This window comes from Rhododendron vialii, chromosome 7a (assembly GCF_030253575.1).
Source record: "Rhododendron vialii isolate Sample 1 chromosome 7a, ASM3025357v1".
NCBI classification, from domain to species: domain Eukaryota; kingdom Viridiplantae; phylum Streptophyta; class Magnoliopsida; order Ericales; family Ericaceae; genus Rhododendron; species Rhododendron vialii.
The window spans coordinates 40,932,805-40,954,033 of NC_080563.1; the positions used below are offsets into that span (position 1 = coordinate 40,932,805).

At 37.1% G+C, this 21,229-nt stretch overlaps 3 protein-coding genes across 4 annotated transcripts; 2 read left to right on the top strand and 1 right to left on the bottom strand.

Annotated features, from left to right (window-relative positions):
• Positions 1 to 2,515: 2,515 nt before the first annotated feature.
• Positions 2,516 to 4,886, top strand: LOC131334464 (uncharacterized). Of its 2 annotated transcripts, XM_058369492.1 has the most exons (4): positions 2,516 to 2,996; positions 3,633 to 3,695; positions 4,051 to 4,125; positions 4,210 to 4,886. In XM_058369492.1, the coding sequence occupies exons 1-4, from the start codon at positions 2,952 to 2,954 to the stop codon at positions 4,279 to 4,281; spliced, it is 255 nt and encodes an 84-aa protein (XP_058225475.1). In that variant the 5' UTR covers positions 2,516 to 2,951; the 3' UTR covers positions 4,282 to 4,886. The 2 variants fall into 2 exon arrangements, with proteins under 2 accessions (XP_058225475.1, XP_058225474.1); XM_058369491.1 differs by having other exon boundaries at positions 2,539 to 2,996; positions 4,051 to 4,886.
• An 832-nt stretch (positions 4,887 to 5,718) lies between these two features.
• Positions 5,719 to 7,982, top strand: LOC131334465 (uncharacterized). The gene is made up of 4 exons (XM_058369493.1): positions 5,719 to 6,221; positions 6,557 to 6,619; positions 7,157 to 7,231; positions 7,327 to 7,982. The coding sequence occupies exons 1-4, from the start codon at positions 5,874 to 5,876 to the stop codon at positions 7,738 to 7,740; spliced, it is 900 nt and encodes a 299-aa protein (XP_058225476.1). The 5' UTR covers positions 5,719 to 5,873; the 3' UTR covers positions 7,741 to 7,982.
• Positions 7,983 to 11,284: 3,302 nt separating this feature from the next.
• Positions 11,285 to 16,565, bottom strand: LOC131334466 (tubulin beta chain-like). Its single transcript, XM_058369494.1, has 3 exons — positions 15,776 to 16,565; positions 12,738 to 13,007; positions 11,285 to 12,265 (listed from the first exon to the last, which is right to left on the bottom strand). The coding sequence occupies exons 1-3, from the start codon at positions 16,182 to 16,184 to the stop codon at positions 11,589 to 11,591; spliced, it is 1,356 nt and encodes a 451-aa protein (XP_058225477.1). The 5' UTR covers positions 16,185 to 16,565; the 3' UTR covers positions 11,285 to 11,588.
• Positions 16,566 to 21,229: the final 4,664 nt, after the last annotated feature.

Here is a 21,229-nt window from a genome sequence, read left to right on the forward strand (position 1 = left end):
ATGAGTAGTCAAACCCCTTGCACAGTGTGGAAGTGTGGTTGATGGAGTTGAAACTCTCGTTAGATTTCTATGGTTTTTACCCTTTTGTAGCAATGAACTCACTTATGTGGCCTCTAAACTACCACAAACCATAAAAATTTTAAATGCATCGAAACTCATAAAATGGAGTGGTATTTTCTAAATTTGAGATGGGATCCGGATCCTCTTCTGTCCAAAGGTTTGGACCAGACGAGACAGTTCACATCGCGACCGTCCATTGCTATATAATCAATGGTTCGGATTTATTCAAAAATTCTTTCATGAAAAACTCTTCTATGGAAGACTTTTTAAACAAATCTCAACCTTTAAGCAAATAGACAACTGCGATGTGGATTGCCTCATCCAATTTAAATGTTGGACCACAGAGAATCCGAATCCGTGATAATATAAATAAATACGGAGTAAATAAAATCGTTACCTATAGGGCGAAAACCATTCCCCAACACACATTTGAGTTTCACTAAGGAATATATACACTTATACATACACCCTTACTTCTTTTTTTAACTCAGAGTTAATACATATACTTTCTAAAACTTTTTTTTTTTTCCCTGTTACGCATAAATGCTTATTACTTCTTTGCTCACTAAATCAAACCGAGTCTTATATCTCAATGATTTGGAGTCGGCTACATGAATTATTTTTCTCCATTGAGCTCTGTCAAGGATCATTTGTTCACACAAACCTACTATACTTATATCGTTGCGCACCACAGCATCTGATGTCAATTTAGGTCTACCCCTCCTCGCAGCATTGCTACCCAAAGCTATCTTATTTGCTCTCTTAACTACTGCATCTCCTGGTCTACGGTAGACATGCTCAAACCACCTTAGCCTATTTTCTCTCAACTTCTCTTTTATGGGTGCTACACCTACCATCTCACGAACCGTTTCATTTCTAATTCTGTCTTGTCTTGTCTTATCACACGTCCACCTCAACATTCTCATTTCTGCTACACTCATCTTATTCACCTATTATTTTTTAATAGGCCAACATTTTGTCCCGTAAAGCATCGCTGGTCTTATGGCAATTCCATAGAATTTGTCCTTCAATTTTATGGGTACCCTCTTGTCACACAGTACAATAGAATTTTTCCTTCAATTTTATGAGTACCCTCTTGTCACACAGTACGCCAGTACCACTCCTCCACTTGAGCCACCCCACTTGGATCCTATAGGTCACATCATCGGCAAACTCTCCATCTCTACAATAATTGAGTCTAAGTACCTAAAATAATCACTCTTAAGTATCTCTTGATTTTGGATCATCACTCTTTTTTTGTGCGCACTGCTGGTACCACTAAACTTGTACACTACATACTCAGTGTTACTCCTACTTATCCGAAAAAACTTTGACTCTAATGTTTCCCTCTAAATTTCTAATTTCATATTAACACCTCTAGCGGTTTCATCTACGAAAACAATATTATCTACAAATATCATATACCATGGGATATCCTCTTGAAATTATCTAGTCAATTCATCCATAACTAAGACAAAGAAGTACGGGCTCAAGGCTGACCCTTGATGCAATTCTATAGTAATTGAAAATTCACTCATTTTTCCTACTGGTGATCGAATGGTAGCAACGGTACCTTCATACATGTCTCTAATCACCTCGATATATATACCATTTGATCACTCCCTTTCTCTCCAGAACCCACCATATGATGTCTCTAAGCACCCTATCATAAGCCTTTTTATAAGTTTATGAAAACCATATAGAGATCATTCTTCTTTGCTCTGTGTTTTTCTATCATTCTCCTTAATATGTAAATAGCTTTCATGGTTGATTTTTCAGGCATGAACCCAAACTTTTTCTCTGACACTGTAGTCACCATTCTCAAGCGATACTCAATAACTCTTTCCCACAATTTTATCGTATGACTCATTAATTTAATATTACCTCCGTCCCAATTTGTTTGTCCAGTTCGCAAAACGATAACTTAAAAATAAAATTTTTTGTACAAATTAAAAATACTCATTGATATCTAGTAAATTGTTGAAAAATTTTTAATTTTTTCTTGCAAAAATTATATTATTTTTAACACTTCATTTTGCAGACCGAACAAATATTTTGAGACAAAGAGAGTACTTCCTTAAACACCAAGTAACTAAGATATACAGCCAAAGAGACTAAAAAGGTGAAAACCTCACAATATTATCTTCATTTCCCATTTTGAAGCCTGTAAATTGCTTCCTAGAACATGCTAGGAGCACATCACTTTAGGGGCACATCAACCACACCCTTCTCACATACAGGTGGGTTTCGTTTCAGTAGGACTCACCTGTATGTGAGAAAGGTATAATTGATGCGTCTCTAGGTGATGCGTCTCTAGCATTTTTGTTACTTAAATGACACGCCATTAAATAAATTTTATATTTACACCGCACATAACCCTTGGCCTAACCCGTCCCCCAAACATACCTCGATCATTACAATGTCGACACGTGGCACAGCCACAACTCACCCCCTCCATTGATTTTCCTTATTCGCATCGGCAACGTCTTTGTTGCAAGCAGCACTCTCTCTCTCTCTCTCTCTCTCTCTCTCTGTAGCTCCTTCTGTGCTTGAGTGAAATCAATCAAGAAAGCTTCAATCAGTATTAGTTAGAGAAAACAATGGAACAGAGCGCAATTAGCAGTAGAAGCAGAACAGAGAGCTATCTCCCAACCTTTTCGGTCCTAAAGAAATAGAAGTCTCCCAAATACTACTCGACATCCCTAACCTAATCCGACGGGAATTCCCATCTCAATTTCACGTCATATGGGGTGGGAAAAGAAAGAGATCTGCAATCGACTTGAGCCCTTCACAAGGAGAAGAAGAGAGAGAAACGGAGAAAAGACTCAAAATCAAGATTGAAGCCTCGAGTCCAACCACACTGTTTTCTTTCTCTCCAACTGAAGAATCTGATGAGAAATCAAAACTCTCTCTCAGAGAAATCATCCGCCAAAACGGTATCTGCTTGTTCCCCTGTTTTTTTTTTTTTTTGGCTCTCTTTCACTAAGGCTCCGTTCAGTTGTCGAGAAAGTTGTGTGAAAAATTGATTCCCAGAAAAAGTAAAGTGAGGTGAAGTAAAAGAAAAAAAAAATTATTTTCCTGTGTGTGTTCATTTGACAAAAGAATTTTGCAAGAATAATTAAGGTTTAGTTGTTCATTTATCAGGAAAAAGAAACTTTCGGAAAAATTTTGTGAGTGTTCACTCATTTTCCTTTTCTCGCGACGCAAAATCCTGTGTTTTTTGCAGGATCACTTTTGCAGGAAAGTAATTCCTGCAGGAAAACTTAAAAACATGTTTCTCACTACTTTCCTGCCAACTGAACACTACAAAAATCATGGAAAAGTTGATTTTCCCATCATTTCCTGTACTTTCTTGGCAACTAAACGGGGCCTAAGATGTTTCTTGGGCTATACACGGAAACGCTCAGTATCGGTCGTCCAAAAAAAATCTAGACGGTTAAGATTGAGCTCTGTAATAACTCCGTGAATAAGTTTTTTTTTGGTAAACCCGTGAATAAGTTATTCTCCGCTTTAATCCTCATATTGATTGTTGCTATTGATCCTCATATTGATTGTTGCTATTGATTCTGCAGACAAGAGAGGAACGCTTGGAAATGATAGACGAATTGACTCAGCACAGAGAATTGCTAAAAGGGGTGAGTTTGTAAATCTGTCACTGTGTTTTTTTCTTTTTCTTTTTTAATTTCCCTTCAGTGTCTCTGTCCATGCATTATCTGCGATTCTTTTTTTTTTTTTGTTCAAAAAAATTACCCATTAGTCATTTTATTTTATAAAATTCTCACATAATTTAAACAGCTTATATTTTAAATCCGAACTAAGACCAAAATTTTATGTATTTCTTTAATCAATGAGAAAACAAGCTCCCATTTCAAAGCATTTTTGAACAAACTAAGGCCCCATTAGTATTATTTATTTTTTGAATTAAAGGTGATATATTGTAAATGAATGAAACGAGCCTAATTATTCTCTTCCTGTGTAAATTTCAAGCAGGAGATCGAGGCTGTGAAGAGTTACTACAATACGCTAAAGGTCATTAATTGGGATCTGAAAGAAACGAAACGAGAGGTAATTTGGATATTCTCGCTCATATTTTTACTGATTTTTCCTGAGTTAATTGGTCTCTTATCTCTGGTTTTTTTTTTAATACAGATGGAGATGTGCAAGAAATTTGGGGTGGAATTAGGCAAATTTAACATGGTGGAAAATCAAAGATTATTTTAATTACATGCTCCATCAGCAACCGTCCAATGTGGATCAGACGGTGTATGGATCACAACCAAGTGAGAAATATCCACAATACCCATGGGGCAAAATTGTCATGCGGGTCTGGATCAGGTAAGATCAAGCGAAGGGGCCCATTCTGCATTCCTGATATCAACGAATCAAGAGAGGAGACTTTTGGCGTGGACTTTTGGCAGCCGTTGGATTCTAGCCGAGCTCTAGTTGTGGCAGTAGGTGATCACAAAGCCAAATCTGCAGAAGCAAGGAGGAGAAGGATGAGTAAAATGAAAAAGGAGCTCTTTTGCCTCTAACAAATCCCTCAAGTGTAGATAACGTTTTTAGATGTGTTTATCATATCCTCTATGGTATTTATTAGTAGAACCCAAGTCATATATTGTTTGTTCGGGTGTGAGAGCACGAACACAAAATAATTTGTGAATACGAGGATTGAGAACGCGGGCATAATGCAAGTTTAAAGGATTAAGGTTGAACCCATCTCTTAAAGGGTTGTTTTTGCCTTTATGTTGTGCGGTAATTATTGTTGACATTTTTGTCTCATAATGACATGATCTATGGACAGTTGATTTCATCATGTATTTGGAAAAGCTGTGGATACATTTGGCCTGATTTTTTCAGCTTGTTCTTTTCTACTATTGTAGCTTTATTGGATTATGATGATTGTAATTGAAGGAGAATTTTTCATTGTGTTGTGAGGCAATTTACCGTTTAAGTACTTATTTTATGAATTGAATATGATGCATCATAAGAGAATGACATATTTTATAAAGTGAAAAAATATGCACTTAAAAAATAAAAAAAAATTGGCAGAACAGGTCGTTAGAAGATTTGACGGAATTATTGTTCTCATGGGAGAGACACTTTGGAAAGGCAATAAACGACTTGAGTCATGCCATGTTCAAGTTTGTTTCTAAAATTGTTGCCGAGCTTGAGTTCGAGTTTGTTTCAAAAACAAATTTAATTGTTTCTTAAAAGAAAGTATTGTTGTATTTAAGTGCTTGTCTTGCGGGGCGGAAAAACATTTTCGAGACGTAGGGAGTATTTCAGTTTTTCTACATAAAAAAAAGGATATATACAATTATACATACGCTTTGTAATCTTTTTTTCCCCCCTGTTACGCCTATATATGTTTATTACTTGGACAGCAAGTAAGCAATGCGATAAAAAAAAAAAAAAGTGAAAACAATATCTTCGCAAAATCAGACAATTAATATCTTAATTTCCTAGTTTTGAAGCCCCGAAATTACCAAAATGGACACGCCATTACAACTCACACCCAATAGTGACGATACACATATCAACTGGCATAAACCCTAGACCAAACCTCCATCCTTAATTCCTCGACACGTGGCACAGCCACACTCACCCCCCTCCAGAGATTTTCCTTATTAGCAACCTCTCTGCCCGACTGGCTGGTTCCAAGCAACACCCCATCCTCATCTCTCTCTCTCTCTCTCTCTCTCTAAACTCTCTAAAATCAATCCCTTTTCTTTTCTCTCACTCATCCTCTCTGTCTAGATTTTGTACTTGACTGAAACCAATCAAGAAAGCTTCAATCAGTATCAGAGGAAACAATGGAACAGAGCACGAGTAGTAGGAGAAACAAAACAGAGAGCTATCTCCCAACCCTTTTCGGTCCTAATGAAATAGAAGTCTCCCAAATACTACTCGATATTCCTAACCTAATCCAACTCGAATTCCCGTCTCAATTTCACGTCATATGGGGCGGCAAAAGAAAGAGATCTGCAATCGATTCGAGCCCTTCGCAAGAAGAAGAGAAAAGACCCAAGGAAGATCGAGAGAGTGAGAAAAGACCCAAAGTCAAGGTCGAAGCCTTAAGTCCCACGACGCCGTTCTCTTTCTCTCCGAGCGAGTCTGATGAGAAATCGAAACTCTCTCTCAAGAAACCGTCATCGAGAACGGTATTTCCTTGTTCCCCTGTTTTCTTGTTTTCTGGGTTTCGTTTAGTTTGGTCTTTCCTGTTTATATTTTCAATTAATCTTTTGTTTTCTTTTGATGGGTTATTTTTTTTATGTTTTTCAAGTGTTTTCTGATATGGGTTTCTATTTTTTCGGAGTTTTTTTAACCCAAACGTTTTGTTCGCCGTTTAACTTCAATGTCTTGAATTTTTAGAATTTTCTGTAATGGGTTTTTATTTTCCTGGTGTGGGTTTTGCTCTCCATTTAATGTCTCCTGTTTTTTTAATTTAGATTGATAAGTATTCATAAATTTAAATATTCATATTATGATTTTGCAGACAAGAGAGGAACGCTTGGAGATCATAGAGGAATTAACTCAGCGCAGAGAATTGCTAAAAGGGGTGAGTTTGTAAATATTTTATTATGGTTTTGTTTGGCTTTTCTTCTTTAATTCCCCTCCAATGTCTCTGTCAATACATTATCTTCTACCACCTCCGTCCCAATTTAATTGTCACTTTTTAGAGTTCGTGTCACTTTTCAATTGATTATATTTTGTAATTTATAATGTTTTAAATGATTTTGAAAACATTGTATTATAGAACAAATCGAGATTTATCAAACAAGATCCATATTTGATATAAAATTTATTATCAATTTAAAAATATAACTAATTTTTTTATCCAATTAGAAAAGAACTGAGACAAGTAAATTGAGAATGAGGGAGTACTTTTGCACCTTGGAAACAATTTTCACTTCCCAGTTTTAAAGAGCACTCTGTTTCTCGTCCGTCAAATTACCCACTTGTCATTTTTTGTTTTAAATGATTTTGAACAGATTAGACTGCAAATTCGCAAGTTTATATAAGTAAGACAAAAATACATGATTGTATTTCTTGAATGAATGAGAAAACAAGCTTAATTTCTCTTGTTTCCAAGCAGGAGATTGAGTCTGTGAAGAGTTACTATAACAAGCTAAAGGCCATTAATTTGGACTTGAAAGCCAAGAAACGAGAGGTATAATCTCGATATTCTCTCTCATATCTTTTGATTTCATTTTTCTGCATTTCTTTCTGTGCTGGTCTCTTATCTCTGTTTTTTGCTGTTTACAGCTGGAGAAATTTGGGATCGAATTATGGGAATTTAACAGGGTCGAGAATCAAGATTATTATTACATGCTCCATCAGCAGCCGTCCAATGTGGATCAGAAGGCATACGGATCACAAACAATTGAGAATTCTCAGCAACGCCCATATGGCCAAATCTCTCCATTTTTGTCATCTGGGTCTGGATCGGGTGAGGTCAAGGAAATGGGCCCACTCTGCATTCCTGACCTCAACGCATCAGCTTCGGGGGAGACTTTTGGTGTGGGCTCTTCGCATCCGTTGGATCGTAGCAGAGGTCTAGTAGTGGTAGAACTAGATGATAATAAAGCCAGAGCTTCAGAAGCAAGGAGGAGAAGGATGATTAAAATGAAAGAGATGAAGGGGTCTTTTGTCTCGATCAAATCACTCAAGTGCAGATGACGTTGGATATGCTTCACCATTTCCTCTATGGTACTATTGGGCCACTTGTATGATACCGCCTCTCCGGGCGGTGGAACTGGACTCCAATAATTAGTTGAGGTGACCCGTAACGACACATGAGTTATGAAAAAACATACTCTTTTATGTGTCGTCTTATTGTATTATTATTTGTGGTGTTTTAAAACTACTCGGGCATTTATTAGTTGATAAACCCAACTCCTAGAGGGTCATTTTTGTCTTTCTATTGCGGTAGTATTATGGGCCATTTTTGTCTTGTGATCCTTGATTTTATGATGAGCCTAGACAAACAATCATCTTGATTTGGGTATCAAACATGTGTTGGAAAAGCTATGTGGAGACACTTTGACCCAATTGTTTCAGTTTGGATGTTTTCAAACCTTTTTGGGCTCGAGGCTTCGTTCCAGAACGCGTTTTAAGCTCTTAGTTTTTAAGAAAATAATTTCAAGCTCAAAAATTATAGACTTATTAAAATCTAAAAATATGCAATATGGATCTTGTTTGATAGATCTTATTGAGATCTTTAATACGATGCAAAAAAAAATTTGAAAAATTATTTTTCATTTACCTTATTTTTGAGTTTGAAAATGTGAAATAAGTACTTATTTTTTAAGAAGGTGTTCTGGAACGGGACCTAAGTAATGTTGGTGCAATTGAAGGGTGAAATCCCATTGCATATTGGGGCTTACTGTGTCTATAATGGAGGTCACATGTGTTACATGGATGGAGTAACATCCGCTTGCGGTAATAACTTAGGCTGCGTTCCGTTAAGATTTTTATTTTTTATTAATTACTACTTATTTCGGCTCTAATTAGGCTCTCCTCAAGTGAATTGTAAGATTGAGTCTTCAGAATTAGTCAAGATGCTCGTAAGGTGACCCGAAGACTTGAGTTAAAAAAAAAATCAGGCTGCTGATTTTGTCACTTCTTTTTTTGTTAATGTCACTCCCCTGCAAGTGTATTTTTTGTGAAAAAATACACTTGCAAGGGGAGTGGCGTTAACAACAAAAAATACACTTGCAGGGGGAGTGGCATTAACAAAAAAGAAAGTGGTAAAATCATTTCCCAAAAATCATCTGCATATTACTCTAGCGAAAAGGAGTACAATTTTTTGTATGCATTGTAGCTATCTCCAGCATTTGGCAATGAGAAAGTTGGTGATTCATAGAAATTGGTGCACTTGAAAGACTCTAGATAAAGAGATCCTCTCTCATGAGATGTTTCCACATGCAATCCCTCATGTGACGTCAAAACGGAACAATTACGGGTTCATTTGACGATGTAAAATGTTTATTTTGTAAGTTTTGATGTGTTTAAGGTCTATGCAAATAAATCAAGTTCATCGAACATCGATATTCTTTCAATTTATCATATTATCCAACTCTGACCCACTTATTTCTCTTTAGAAAAATAGGATTCCATCAAACTTTTATTGATGTTCGATCAACTTGTTTTGTTCCTGCTATGACGTTTATGCCCTTGGCATTGTGCGAAATTGGCAAATCCCCTCCTAGATCCATATCTTCCTTTCGAGAAATTTTTCAGTTCCGAGCGGGTATCATGTGGTGCTCGCTCGGTACATACAGGCCATCCATTTCGATTTGGACGGCTCGAATTTGGAAAGAAAAAGAGGAGAGAGAGTGTGGAGTAGAGAGGAGAAAGAGTGTTTCAATCTGAGCCGTTCAGTATATTTTTAGACAGCTTGAATGTATGAGCTCGGACACCACGTCAACCATGTGACGTGGTACCCACCCGACATTCAAAAATTTCACATGTGACTCTTTTATGCGGGTGTAATGGTGTAAAAAAAGACCAATAGGATTCTGACACTCGATATTCCTTTTTGTTTACCCATACTATTTGTCATAGACAGTCCAAAAAAAAAAAAAAAAACAGACAGTCACAGATGAATCAATCCTGAGCGTCCATCGGAAATAGGGTTTGAGACGCAGCTGCAAATTTCCGATTATAAAAGCGAAGAGAAGCTCTCTTCTTCCCAAACCCACTTGGGATTACGCCACTCAACCCCCAGTCAAATACTACTATTATTCTAATCACTCTCTCTCTCTCTCTCTCTCTCTCTCTCTCTCTCCTACTAGTGTTTGATGTGTTTTGTGCAAGTGATGAGGCTAATTTCGGATGATGAGAAGCTCGTTAATTAAGGGCGAGCGATGTTCGTTCCTCATACTTCCATGACTCTGATGCCTATCTCTCTCTCTCTAAATATAAATAGCCGTATACGATACTATACTCCTAGTTTAGTATGAAATCTCATGAAAATACTCTCATGCTTTCATCAATTTTCAGTCTTCACTTGGGTATTTTCTCAGTAAATTCCTTTCTTTATATTACTAGTAGTTCCGTACGTTTAATTATTAGTTTTTCCACTGAAATTGATTCTCTCTTTGAATAGATCACCTTTTCCTCTAATAATTCTGCCTTCGCGTAACTGTGTTCTTGCGTGCTTTGCATATTCTATGTAGGCGTAATTTAAATAGTATTAGAAGATACTTAAAATTTAGATATTTTTTTCGATAACAGAGAAACAACTCTACAGCTAGACCACTAAATAGAGTTGACTATGCATATGGGTAGCATTCGATTTTTTTAAGTACCCAAACTCCTCTCTAAATCACTTAGAATATAATAGAATAGATTATGATTAACGAACGACAAAAAAAATCTTTTATTTTAGAAGGGAATCTTTTTTCACCCCTCATTTAACGAAGTTTAATCATTCCCATTCTAATCTGACAAAACTTACCAAAATGAACCAAACCACATGACAAAGCCTTTAACCGGTTGCCAGACTTGGGATGCACATGACTTGAGTTGTGCCTTTAGAATCTCTGTTGAAAGTTAAAAGAGAAAGGAAAATGATTTTCACACTTGCCATTCAGCCACTCACATTCTTTTTTTTTTGGTTTTTATTCACATAAATTAACAATAGTGTCTATAAATGTGTGAAAAAATGTATTGAATAAAAGACAAGATAGTAAATTCAAATTGATAATTACAAAAAAAAAAAGTGCAGGTGGCTAAAAAGAGAGTGTGAAAATCAATTCTTGAAAAGGAAGAAAGGGGAAAATTTTCGAAATCCTAAAGCAAGTCGGAGGAGTATTTTTCGACGTTTACTTTGCAAACGAAAGAAAATGAGGGAAAATGTTTTTGACAAAAATGTTACTAGTAAATATAAAACTAGAAACTGATAAAGGAAAAGAATAACATAAAGAGTAAAAGAAAAACTAGAAGAGAGAGTGACGAAGTAATTTTCCCAGGTAGGTTTGGAATAAATGGAAAGAAAACTAAAAAAAATTCCTCCCCATGTTTTATTTAGAAATAAAATCAAGTTTTGAGCACAATAATATATTCTCCTCACATTTTTCCTTAACTAAATTTTCTTTTTCTTTCCTTTTTTTTTTCCACAAGTTCCAAACGGACGGATATTGTTTTCTCGCATCCATTCATAAAAAATTCTCAGGAGGAAAGAAACTTGAGCTGTTGCTCGCTTGCGGGAAAAGACCAGTTCACAAAATAGAAGGAATTTCTACAGGAACAGGAACAAGAATATATCACTCTGGCTTCATTCTACAATAGCAAATCTTACTGGCCCAAATGAATTAATAAAAACAAACAATGACATCCAAATCGCCAATAGGGAAAGTATAATAACAACGAGAAAACCACATGTTTGACAGGAAAAGATGATGAAAATGGAACAGAACCCAAAACCAACAAAGGAAAAAGAAAGACGCCCAGATGGATAGCAGTACTAGTAGAGTAGTAGATAAAGCAAAAACTTAGGAAATCAAATTCCATTGTTGCAGCTCTCACGCCTCATAATTCTCTTCCATACCCTCCTCGTACTCTCCCTCGTCCTCCGCCGTAGCATCCTGATACTGCTGATACTCCGCCACCAAATCATTCATGTTACTCTCGGCCTCCGTGAACTCCATCTCATCCATCCCTTCCCCAGTGTACCAATGCAGAAACGCCTTGCGCCTGAACATAGCAGTGAACTGCTCGCTCACCCTCCTGAACATCTCTTGAATTGAGGTCGAGTTGCCCACAAACGTGGATGCCATTTTCATTCCGATAGGGGGGATATCACAAACGCTCGACTTCACGTTGTTCGGGATCCACTCCACGAAGTAGGACGAGTTCTTGTTCTGGACGTTGATCATTTGCTCGTCGACTTCTTTGGTGCTCATTTTCCCACGGAACATGGCGGAGGCAGTGAGGTAGCGGCCATGGCGGGGGTCAGCGGCGCACATCATGTTCTTGGCGTCCCACATTTGCTGAGTCAGTTCTGGGACAGAGAGGGAGGCGTACTGCTGGGACCTACGGGAAGTGAGGGGTGCGAATCCCACCATGAAGAAGTGAAGGCGTGGGAATGGGATTAGGTTCACGGCTAGCTTTCGGAGGTCGGAGTTCAGCTGGCCGGGGAATCGAAGGCAGCAAGTTACCCCACTCATGGTTGAAGAGATCAAGTGGTTAAGATCCCCAACTGCAAAGAGAAAATGCAACAAATAAATTTCTTAGCATGCTCTGGGTTGGTGACAGTTATACACTCTCTTCAACCCATATTTCTCAAGTCTTTTGAAAACTCGAACTTCTTAAGGAGATGTACTATAATTTCAAGAATATTCAAGCTGAACTGTATTGGGATGAATATGATAATAGCCATCAATAAGCATAGTTTTGAAAAATTAAAACAGTTCAAAACACTGGCTTCCAATAAAACCAACAATCTGGGAATTGGGACATTTAGAAATCCCACTTAGAAATGAAGAGAAGACTGCATAAGTGGGGTGAATGGAATTTGACAAGGTGTGTGTGGTGACTTAAGAAAATCTCAGAAACCAAACTACTGATTTCCCCGCAACACTCAAGTATTTTAGTTAATTCCTATTTTTCTACTTCAAATAGCGTTTAGTTTTTTCTATGCTAGTATCGAGTATACACAAGAGAGTACTCACAGCTTGGATTGCTGAGCTTTAATGTCCTGAAACAAATATCATAGAGTGCCTCGTTGTCAAGGACCATGCATTCATCAGCATTCTCTACCAGCTGGTGCACCGAGAGGGTGGCATTGTAGGGTTCAACAACCGTGTCGGAAACCTTTGGTGAAGGGAAAACAGAGAATGTGAGCATCATTCTGTCTGGGTATTCCTCCCTTATCTTCGAGATCAACAGGGTTCCCATGCCCGAACCGGTGCCTCCTCCAAGCGAGTGACATACCTGGAAACCTGGCCATGTACAACAGACATTAGGCAATTTAACAAGATGTAAACATAAAAGCTCGGCTTCCCTTTCCCATGTCTAGAATTGCAACTCTGCATCTATGCATATTGATTAAACCTGTATTGTTCTACTCATGAACATAGCTGGACCATTGAAAATGTCCAAGCGAACACATCTCCTTCTGAACCACATCAACCATATCCAATATCTAGTGTAAGATAAGTCAAGAAAAGGAGGAACCACTATGTACTGAAAGACATCCAAGTAACATTGCTCGCAGCATAACTGCATAAGATTGCTGCATGCCAATGATAAACTTCTAGACCATTAGACAATTATAAATATAGTACTATAGTGATCAAAACCTTAATGCATGATTTTAATATGTCACGTGTGGTGATACACAAAACGAGCGTCAAGGCCAAACTGGCGGGGACCATAACAGGGCTCGGCCTTATCAACACATATTTAACATACCAAAAAGGGACTGCCAATAAAAGAACAGATGGTGCCATCAGCTATTAATTGCAGCATTGGTATGCAGAGCAGTTTGAGATGGATTCCAGCAACGCGCTGCAACAGGGCAACGAGTAATTATTTGTGATCTTGGGGCACCACAGCCTGTTGCCCCAGTAATTATTCATGTGAGAAGCATACATTAGTCCTCGACTCCACGTGAATGTATGGTTCTCAAGGGTTGGGGCACCACGTGATACTGCTTCAAAGCACCCAATAATTTTTCCCTCAAAACAGTGAAGTCTAGTACATTAATAGATACTAGTCAAATATATTAGAGAATACAATAATACAATTCTAGAGCAAAACCAAGATGCACATAAGAAGATTGAAAAGTGGGGAAAGGGGTAAAAACAGCATTGCATATCATCGCTTTTGGCTTAAAAATAAACCATTATTCCAACTGCAATCAATGATGATAATGCACCAGTCTAGCTTCCAGTTCAAAACATTGGCCCAAAAAAATGAATAAAAAAAAGATTCCTTAATTAGTTTATTATCATTGAAGTCCAAGAACTGAACTATCCATCTGACAAAGAAATGAATAGGACCGAATACAAAATTCTATCAGCATATGTGGTCCGGTCGTGGGACGTGGCAACAGAGTATGATAATTATTAATTGATACAGAGGATGGAACGTGGAAGGGAGAGAGAGATTTCAGAACCGTACACAGGCTTAAATCAAGGGTAAAAGAAGGCATGATACAGACTCAGATCTTGACAACCACGAGATCTGCTAAAATGGTAAGTAGAATCCAATGAAATCACATGATCCTTGCCAAAATATATAATTCCAGAAACAAAATGCCCCTTGAAGTTTAGCGTCTTAATCAAATCGGTATTACAATCGGACTATTTTTTTTTATAACTCAAGTGTCTAGACCAGTATCATCAAAGTATTTCACGCACGGGCAAGGCGCTAGTTAATTAAATGCGTCACGAACTCAAAAAACAAGCATAAATATCCATAGTCCATACATTGCGTAGATACACACATACACGCATAGGCATGTATAAGATGGATAGAGAGGAATCGAATCCATAAATATGCAATGAAGTCGAGGTAAAAGAAGCCATGACATACATCTCGAAATTGACAACCACCAATAAATTGCAATGCATTTAAAAAGGTAACTTGAATCAAACAGAAAACACATGATCCGGCAAGATTTCAATTCCATGAATGGGATACCGTCTATAGACTTCAGACCTCAATCAGATCAATGTAACTAACAGAATCTTGTTATCATTATCATACCAAAATGACCTAATATTTTAATGCATAAACGAGCCTGACAGAGAACTCGTATCCTCCAAAATATTAATTCCATTAACAAAATAGAACCAACCAAGTGACAGAGATAATAATGAGCATATTAATCAAAATGTACATGTGAAGAACGCAAACCTAAATATATATCCATACATGGCATACATGATACATATCTCCGCATAATCCATCACGTACAAGTCTAACTACAGACACAGAAAAATATCTACATCTCCATACATTTCTTACACAAGCTACATGGCTAGATGCATACAGCCATAAATACAAATGTTTATATCCATTTTTGGCACCAACAATAAATCAATCATGGGAAGTCTATTCACAGCCCCATTTTAAAACCAATTTGTCACATTAGCATATAGGTTCCATCATTTTGATGATCGAAACGTTCACCTCATCAAGCGTCGAAAATATTAGTCATGCCAAAATTCATATTTATCTGATTTTGATACTACATGATCAGGACATATTTATTTGTTGTGTGAGTTAGTTTGTTTTCAGTTTTGATCATATATTTATCGACATTCTGTAAACATGAATGTTCATATTCTTATTATTTTCGACGTGCTCTATAATGTGAACGTTTTCAATTATCAAAATGATATACCCTATATATTAATGTGACAAATTGGTTGCAAGTTTGGTTGCAAAAACGGGAGTGTCACTAGACTTCACGATAAATTGTGAATCGAGTAATAGAGATATAATAGCAAGCATACAAAAATCAAATTGTACATGAGATGTGAACACACACGGACATATACACATCCCCATACAACGCATACATGATAACCTACATATATGATCATAACAATCCATCATCTACATGTCCATTAACAATACATAAACACACAATTATCCACACCTCCATGAATTTCATATGCGCACACATACTTACATCCATCCATACATACATACAAACATACGTAAGTGATGATGAAACGAAGAAAATAACAAAAATCACCTTGCAAGCAATCACAATTCTCGGCCTCCTTCCTGACAACATCAAGCACCGAGTCGATCAACTCCGCGCCCTCCGTATAGTGCCCCTTGGCCCAATTATTCCCCGCTCCGGACTGCCCAAACACAAAGTTATCGGGACGGAAGATCTTCCCGTACGGGCCGGATCTGATGCTGTCCATGGTGCCCGGCTCGAGATCCATGAGCACGGCCCGGGGCACGTACCGCCCGTTGGACGCCTCGTTGTAGTACACGTTGATCCGCTCCAGCTGGAGTTCCGACGTGTGGTCGGCGTCGAGGGACTTGTACTGGCCATCGGGCTCGATGCCGTGCTCGCCGCAGATAACCTCCCAGAACTTGGACCCGATTTGGTTCCCGCATTGGCCGCCTTGGATGTGGAGGATCTCTCTCATCGTTAATTTGTTGTTGTTCTGGGCGCTTGAGATTCAGATGGAGATTGTGTATGTATAGGAATGGGATGAGAATATAGAGAGAGAGGGAAATAGAGAGAGAGAAAGGGAGTTGTAGAGAGAGAGAGAGAGAGAGAGAGAGGGGAAGCGGGGAGGACGTGAGGGAGGGAGGGAGAGTCGGAGTGTTTATTTTAAGTGCGCCATAACCGTTCACGGAGTGGGGGAGGGAGGGAAGGGGGTGGTGGGGAAAAATTATTCAGTGCTTCTTGTCGCCACCATGTGGTGTGCCTTAAGTGGTGTAGGGTCCAAAATTAAGCACATAAATTGAATTTCAAAACAATGTGAGGTGAATTTCAAAACAATGTGAATTTCGACATTCGCATTACGTTTGCGTTCTCAATCCTCATTATCCCAGATTTTAGTAATTCAGGATCTTTTTCAAAAACTCTTTCACAATCACCCTTTGTGCTCTCGCTGCCGCACCATCACGCATATTATGTGACTTGAATTTGGACACAAACGAAAGATTATTTAATGTTCCTAGTACACTAAATAATTTCTTTGGTGGTGGGGCATGTTACAGGAGAGGGTGAGGGCCACGGTGGCAGGGATCTTGTGGTGGCATTTATTTTTAGTGGGTAATTTTTTTTGTTTGTTTGTTTTTACTTTCTCCGTCTTATTTTTTTTTCTTTTTTAAAGTTTATGTCTATTTTCAATTGTTTATATTTTTTGAATAATTTTTAAAAATATTTATTGTAGATCTTGTTTGATAATTTTTAATTATATTTATAATACGAAATTTTTAAAATTATACAAAATATTATAAATTGATAAATATAAGCGTCTAAAAAATAACACAAATAACAAAAAAAAAAGGACGGAAAATGGGACGTCCGGAAGTACAGTATTTATTTATGGTATGGTGGGGTTTTGATTTGGGATTTAACGCGCTGGAGTTTCACGATTTCAACGGAGGGACTGCCGACGGACTGCCTGTTGACAGTTGGCTGAAAAAGTAGGGTGTCAATTTTGGACTGTATCGGTTTATTTCACTAAAATATTCGAAAAACCACTCAATTTTTTAAAAAAGGTTGCGTCTAATGCATTTTTGACACGAACACGAATATGATACTATTCACCGCATGATGAAAATCAAACAAGAGGAATACTGGTTGGATCCGTGAAACTCGATAAGAATACAAATAACTATACAATTTTATTGTGGGGAAAATTAGACATAAGGACGATAAAATAGTTTTTATTTAGAGAAAGAATACCTGCAAAATAGTTTTTAGTGAAGGTTTTTCAACTTTTTAAATTTTTTAGCCATAAGGCCAAAATATGTTTGGACACTCTTGTAGGGTTTTAGAGTGTACTTTCTTATTATATGATTTTAGTGATTTAGACACTTTCATAGGTTACCCAAGGGTTTTAGGTACTTTCATATATAGAATATCCTAGGGTTTTAGGCACATTTATCCTTATGTTTGATTGCAAGAGATGCTTATCCTTAAGCTCAAAAAATGTAAATATGATAGAATTTTTTGTTAAGTCTCCCATTTATTGTGTCGGCCCATTAATCCGAAATGACGCGACTGGACACAATGCAATGACGCTAACTACGTGCCATGATTTGGCCGGCATTTTTGAAATGAAGGTAGCAAATTTATATACTAGCAATAGATTTGATGCTTTATGTTGCAAGTTGAAAAACCACTTGCAACATGTGCTCGATGAGGGGTTCTTCAAATCCTAAGTTTTGTACTACTCTTTTGACTTCGAGGGATTCACCCTGTCAAAAAAATTGATTAATTCGCCAATCATAAGTACTGTAATTGCTAATGTAACATGTGAACAGTTATTTCTCGAGTGAGTTACACTAAAATGGTGCAGTAAGTTTACTGTACCTCCCTTGGACTGCCTTTTGCATGAAATAGCACCGTAAAAAATAAAGTTGAGCAAACATAAGTAATTGGGTAAGTGAATTACGTTTGTTTTGGGTAAATGAACATCAAATATGATTTAGTAAATACTACATATCGAGATAATTTGGTTCAATTGTAAGCTATTGATATCCGACCAACTTGAATTTTAGGCTGAAGGGTATCATTTGGATGACACAACAGACCATCTCATTTCCATCTAATGCTCGAAATTTTAGGGATATAATTGTCAGGAGATGCACTGTCAAAAAGAATTGTCAAAATTGCAAACAAGAATTCAAAACTTTTATGGATATATACAGAAATTTCTTGGTTTCCATACTACCTTTTTACTAATTTTTTGCTTGATAAGGAAGAGCACAGTACAAAAGCAATATGGTATAAAGAAAAATGAAATAAAGATAACGAACGAAATTTTGTGTTGTTACATGCATACAAGGAAGGCAAAAATCTAGGTATCACGTCCTCTCAAAATTGAAGGAACCTTGTTTTCTCGGTCTATTTTAGACTTGCTAAGATAGTTGAACCTTTTTAATTTTATAGGATTCTATTGAGAAAAATGTATCAATTTACAAAATGTGATGATCAGATATTATGGAACTCTGATTACTGATAAATATTTTGGCTTAATTTCGTCTAATAGAAAAGAATGTAATAATGAACGCGGGTCTTCTTCTTTTTTTTTATTTATAATGGGGCCTCATTTACAACCGAGAGCTACATGGGCCAAATTTGGCATGGGATGCACAGAACGAACCGGCCCAGTTTGGTCTGAAATTATTAGGGAAAATGATAGTTCAGGACGTATTTTGATAATTAATACCCTCTAAAGACATGCTAAGAACAATTGTTAATGCTGAAAACGTCATTGGCGGGTATTATTTCGAACCCCATGACAATGCAAATCCCGGCCCTGTTTGGGCTGAAATTATTAATCCAATGGCAAAGCAAGATTTCCACAATCTTTGCTAACACGTGAATTTTTTTTTTTCTCTATATAACTCAGATGTCCGGACCAGCTTACGTGCTACTCGCATAATTTGGGGATCAATTCCACCGATCATTTGTGGGAGTCCCAATGTATGGACTAATCCTAAAAGAGTTGATAATACCTGATAAATTTCAAACTTGAGAACTTAAGATAGAGTTAACCCCATGAGTAAGATTATGTGAACAAATAATTTGTAATAGATTATACGCAATTTTGCAATAAGTTTTCATAGTTCTGCTGAACTACAAGTTGTAGACTACAACTTTTTGTTTCGTGTTTATATAATTTTTTTTGGGTATTTGTTAGTTTTGCGCCAAATATTTATGTATTATTAGTTCGTTTCGACAAGAGGAATCGAAAAAGTAAAAAATTATGACTTTTATACAAGTATTCTTAAAAGTATCCAAGAAAAGGTTTATAAAAATACATTGATAGCTTTTATAGATATGTCCGCGCGTGCTCGTTGGTTTATTTAATGCGGCAAAATTTTTTTTACGACGTCACACCAAATTTTATTCCACCAAATTTTATTCCATACTCGATTGTGTGCTCGAGTATCCGGCGAGTGATTTTTCCTAGTGTGCGCACGTGTTGCACTGGATCATTTTATCCTTCCCTTTTTTTTTAGTGACCACATCCCTCGTTTTACTCCTCCTTTCCCTCCCAATTTGACACATCATTTTTACTCATGAGTTATTATCTCCCATACAACCCAAACCCATTTTATACTCCTGCTTCCCTTTTGTTCTCACCACGGCAGAGAGAGAAAGAGAAAGAGATTTATTTCTCACCTCCTTCTCCATTTCTTCTACCACCATTTCCCCCTACTGTCACAACCGAACTCACCCAATCCAAGTTCTAAAAATCAGCCCGTTACAGCCTCGTTCCAACTCCGTTTAAGCACCAAAACAGCTCGTGAAATACCAGTTCCGAACAGCTCCTTTCGATCGGCCCTTAAAAACAGCCGATTTCAGCTCTCATAACAGCTCCAAACTGTCCCGATGACGGAACTCCTTCACCGTACGTTTGATCAACCAACTCGCCGTCGCTTTCCGCTAGAACTACCAGACCGAGGTAGTTAAATCCTATCTCCCTAAGTATATTTATTTTTACGCGTGTATATATAGTTTGCTGATGTAGAATTGGAATATTTTGTACATGTTTAATTTATCGGATTACAAATGACTGAAGCATAATGGATGAGCACCATAAAAGAGAAAGAGGAAAAGAATTGGTTTAGTGTTGAAATGTGAGGTTTTTTGACGTGATTGATTGTTAAATACGAGTAGGAAAGATAATAATGTTTAAGAATTAGTCTTATGCTTAAGCGATGTGGGTGAATTAGACTTCCTATCGTCGATATGAGATTTGTGATCACGACTGACATTTGGACTCATTTTATATCAACTAAAAGTTTGGACTCATGTTTTCTCAACTAAAAGATCGTAAGGGAAAGATCATATTAACTAGTTTGATTAACAATTGTCATTATTATTAATGTTGTGTTTGTATGTTACCCGTTATTTGTTACGAGAACTTAGAACGGACATTAGGTTCATAGGGAATTGGTGTACGTAGATAGAAGATCACATAGACGATTTTTAAGTTAAAGGAAATCGGAAGATAGGAGATGATGTGATTGACGGTTGGCCAAAAGAAAGATAACGTTTAGAGAAATTTTCAACAATCTATAGACTATACAGTATATTAAAAAATAGGATTAAAAAGTTAAGTGCTCTAATTTTTAATCCGTTTGAACCCATGCGAAAATCTTATTTTTATAATAATTTTATTCTAAGGGGTCATAAATAATTTTTGACTCTAGGGCTCTCGTTGGTTAGCCCTAAGAAAGTTGTAGAATCAAATATATCTTAGGACTAACTAAGGAGAGTCCTAGAGTCAAAAATTAATTATAACCCTTTAACATAAAATACTAAAAAAAAAAAAAATTTCGCACTGATTCAAACGAATTAAAAATTAGAGCACTTAATTTTTTTTCCTCTCCTTTTCACCAAACAGGACCCCATTTTTTCCACTTCTTTTTGCCGCAAAATGCCACCGTTTTGACCCACTACAACCCTGTGTCACCACAGGCCTCCCGAGTCTGTATATGG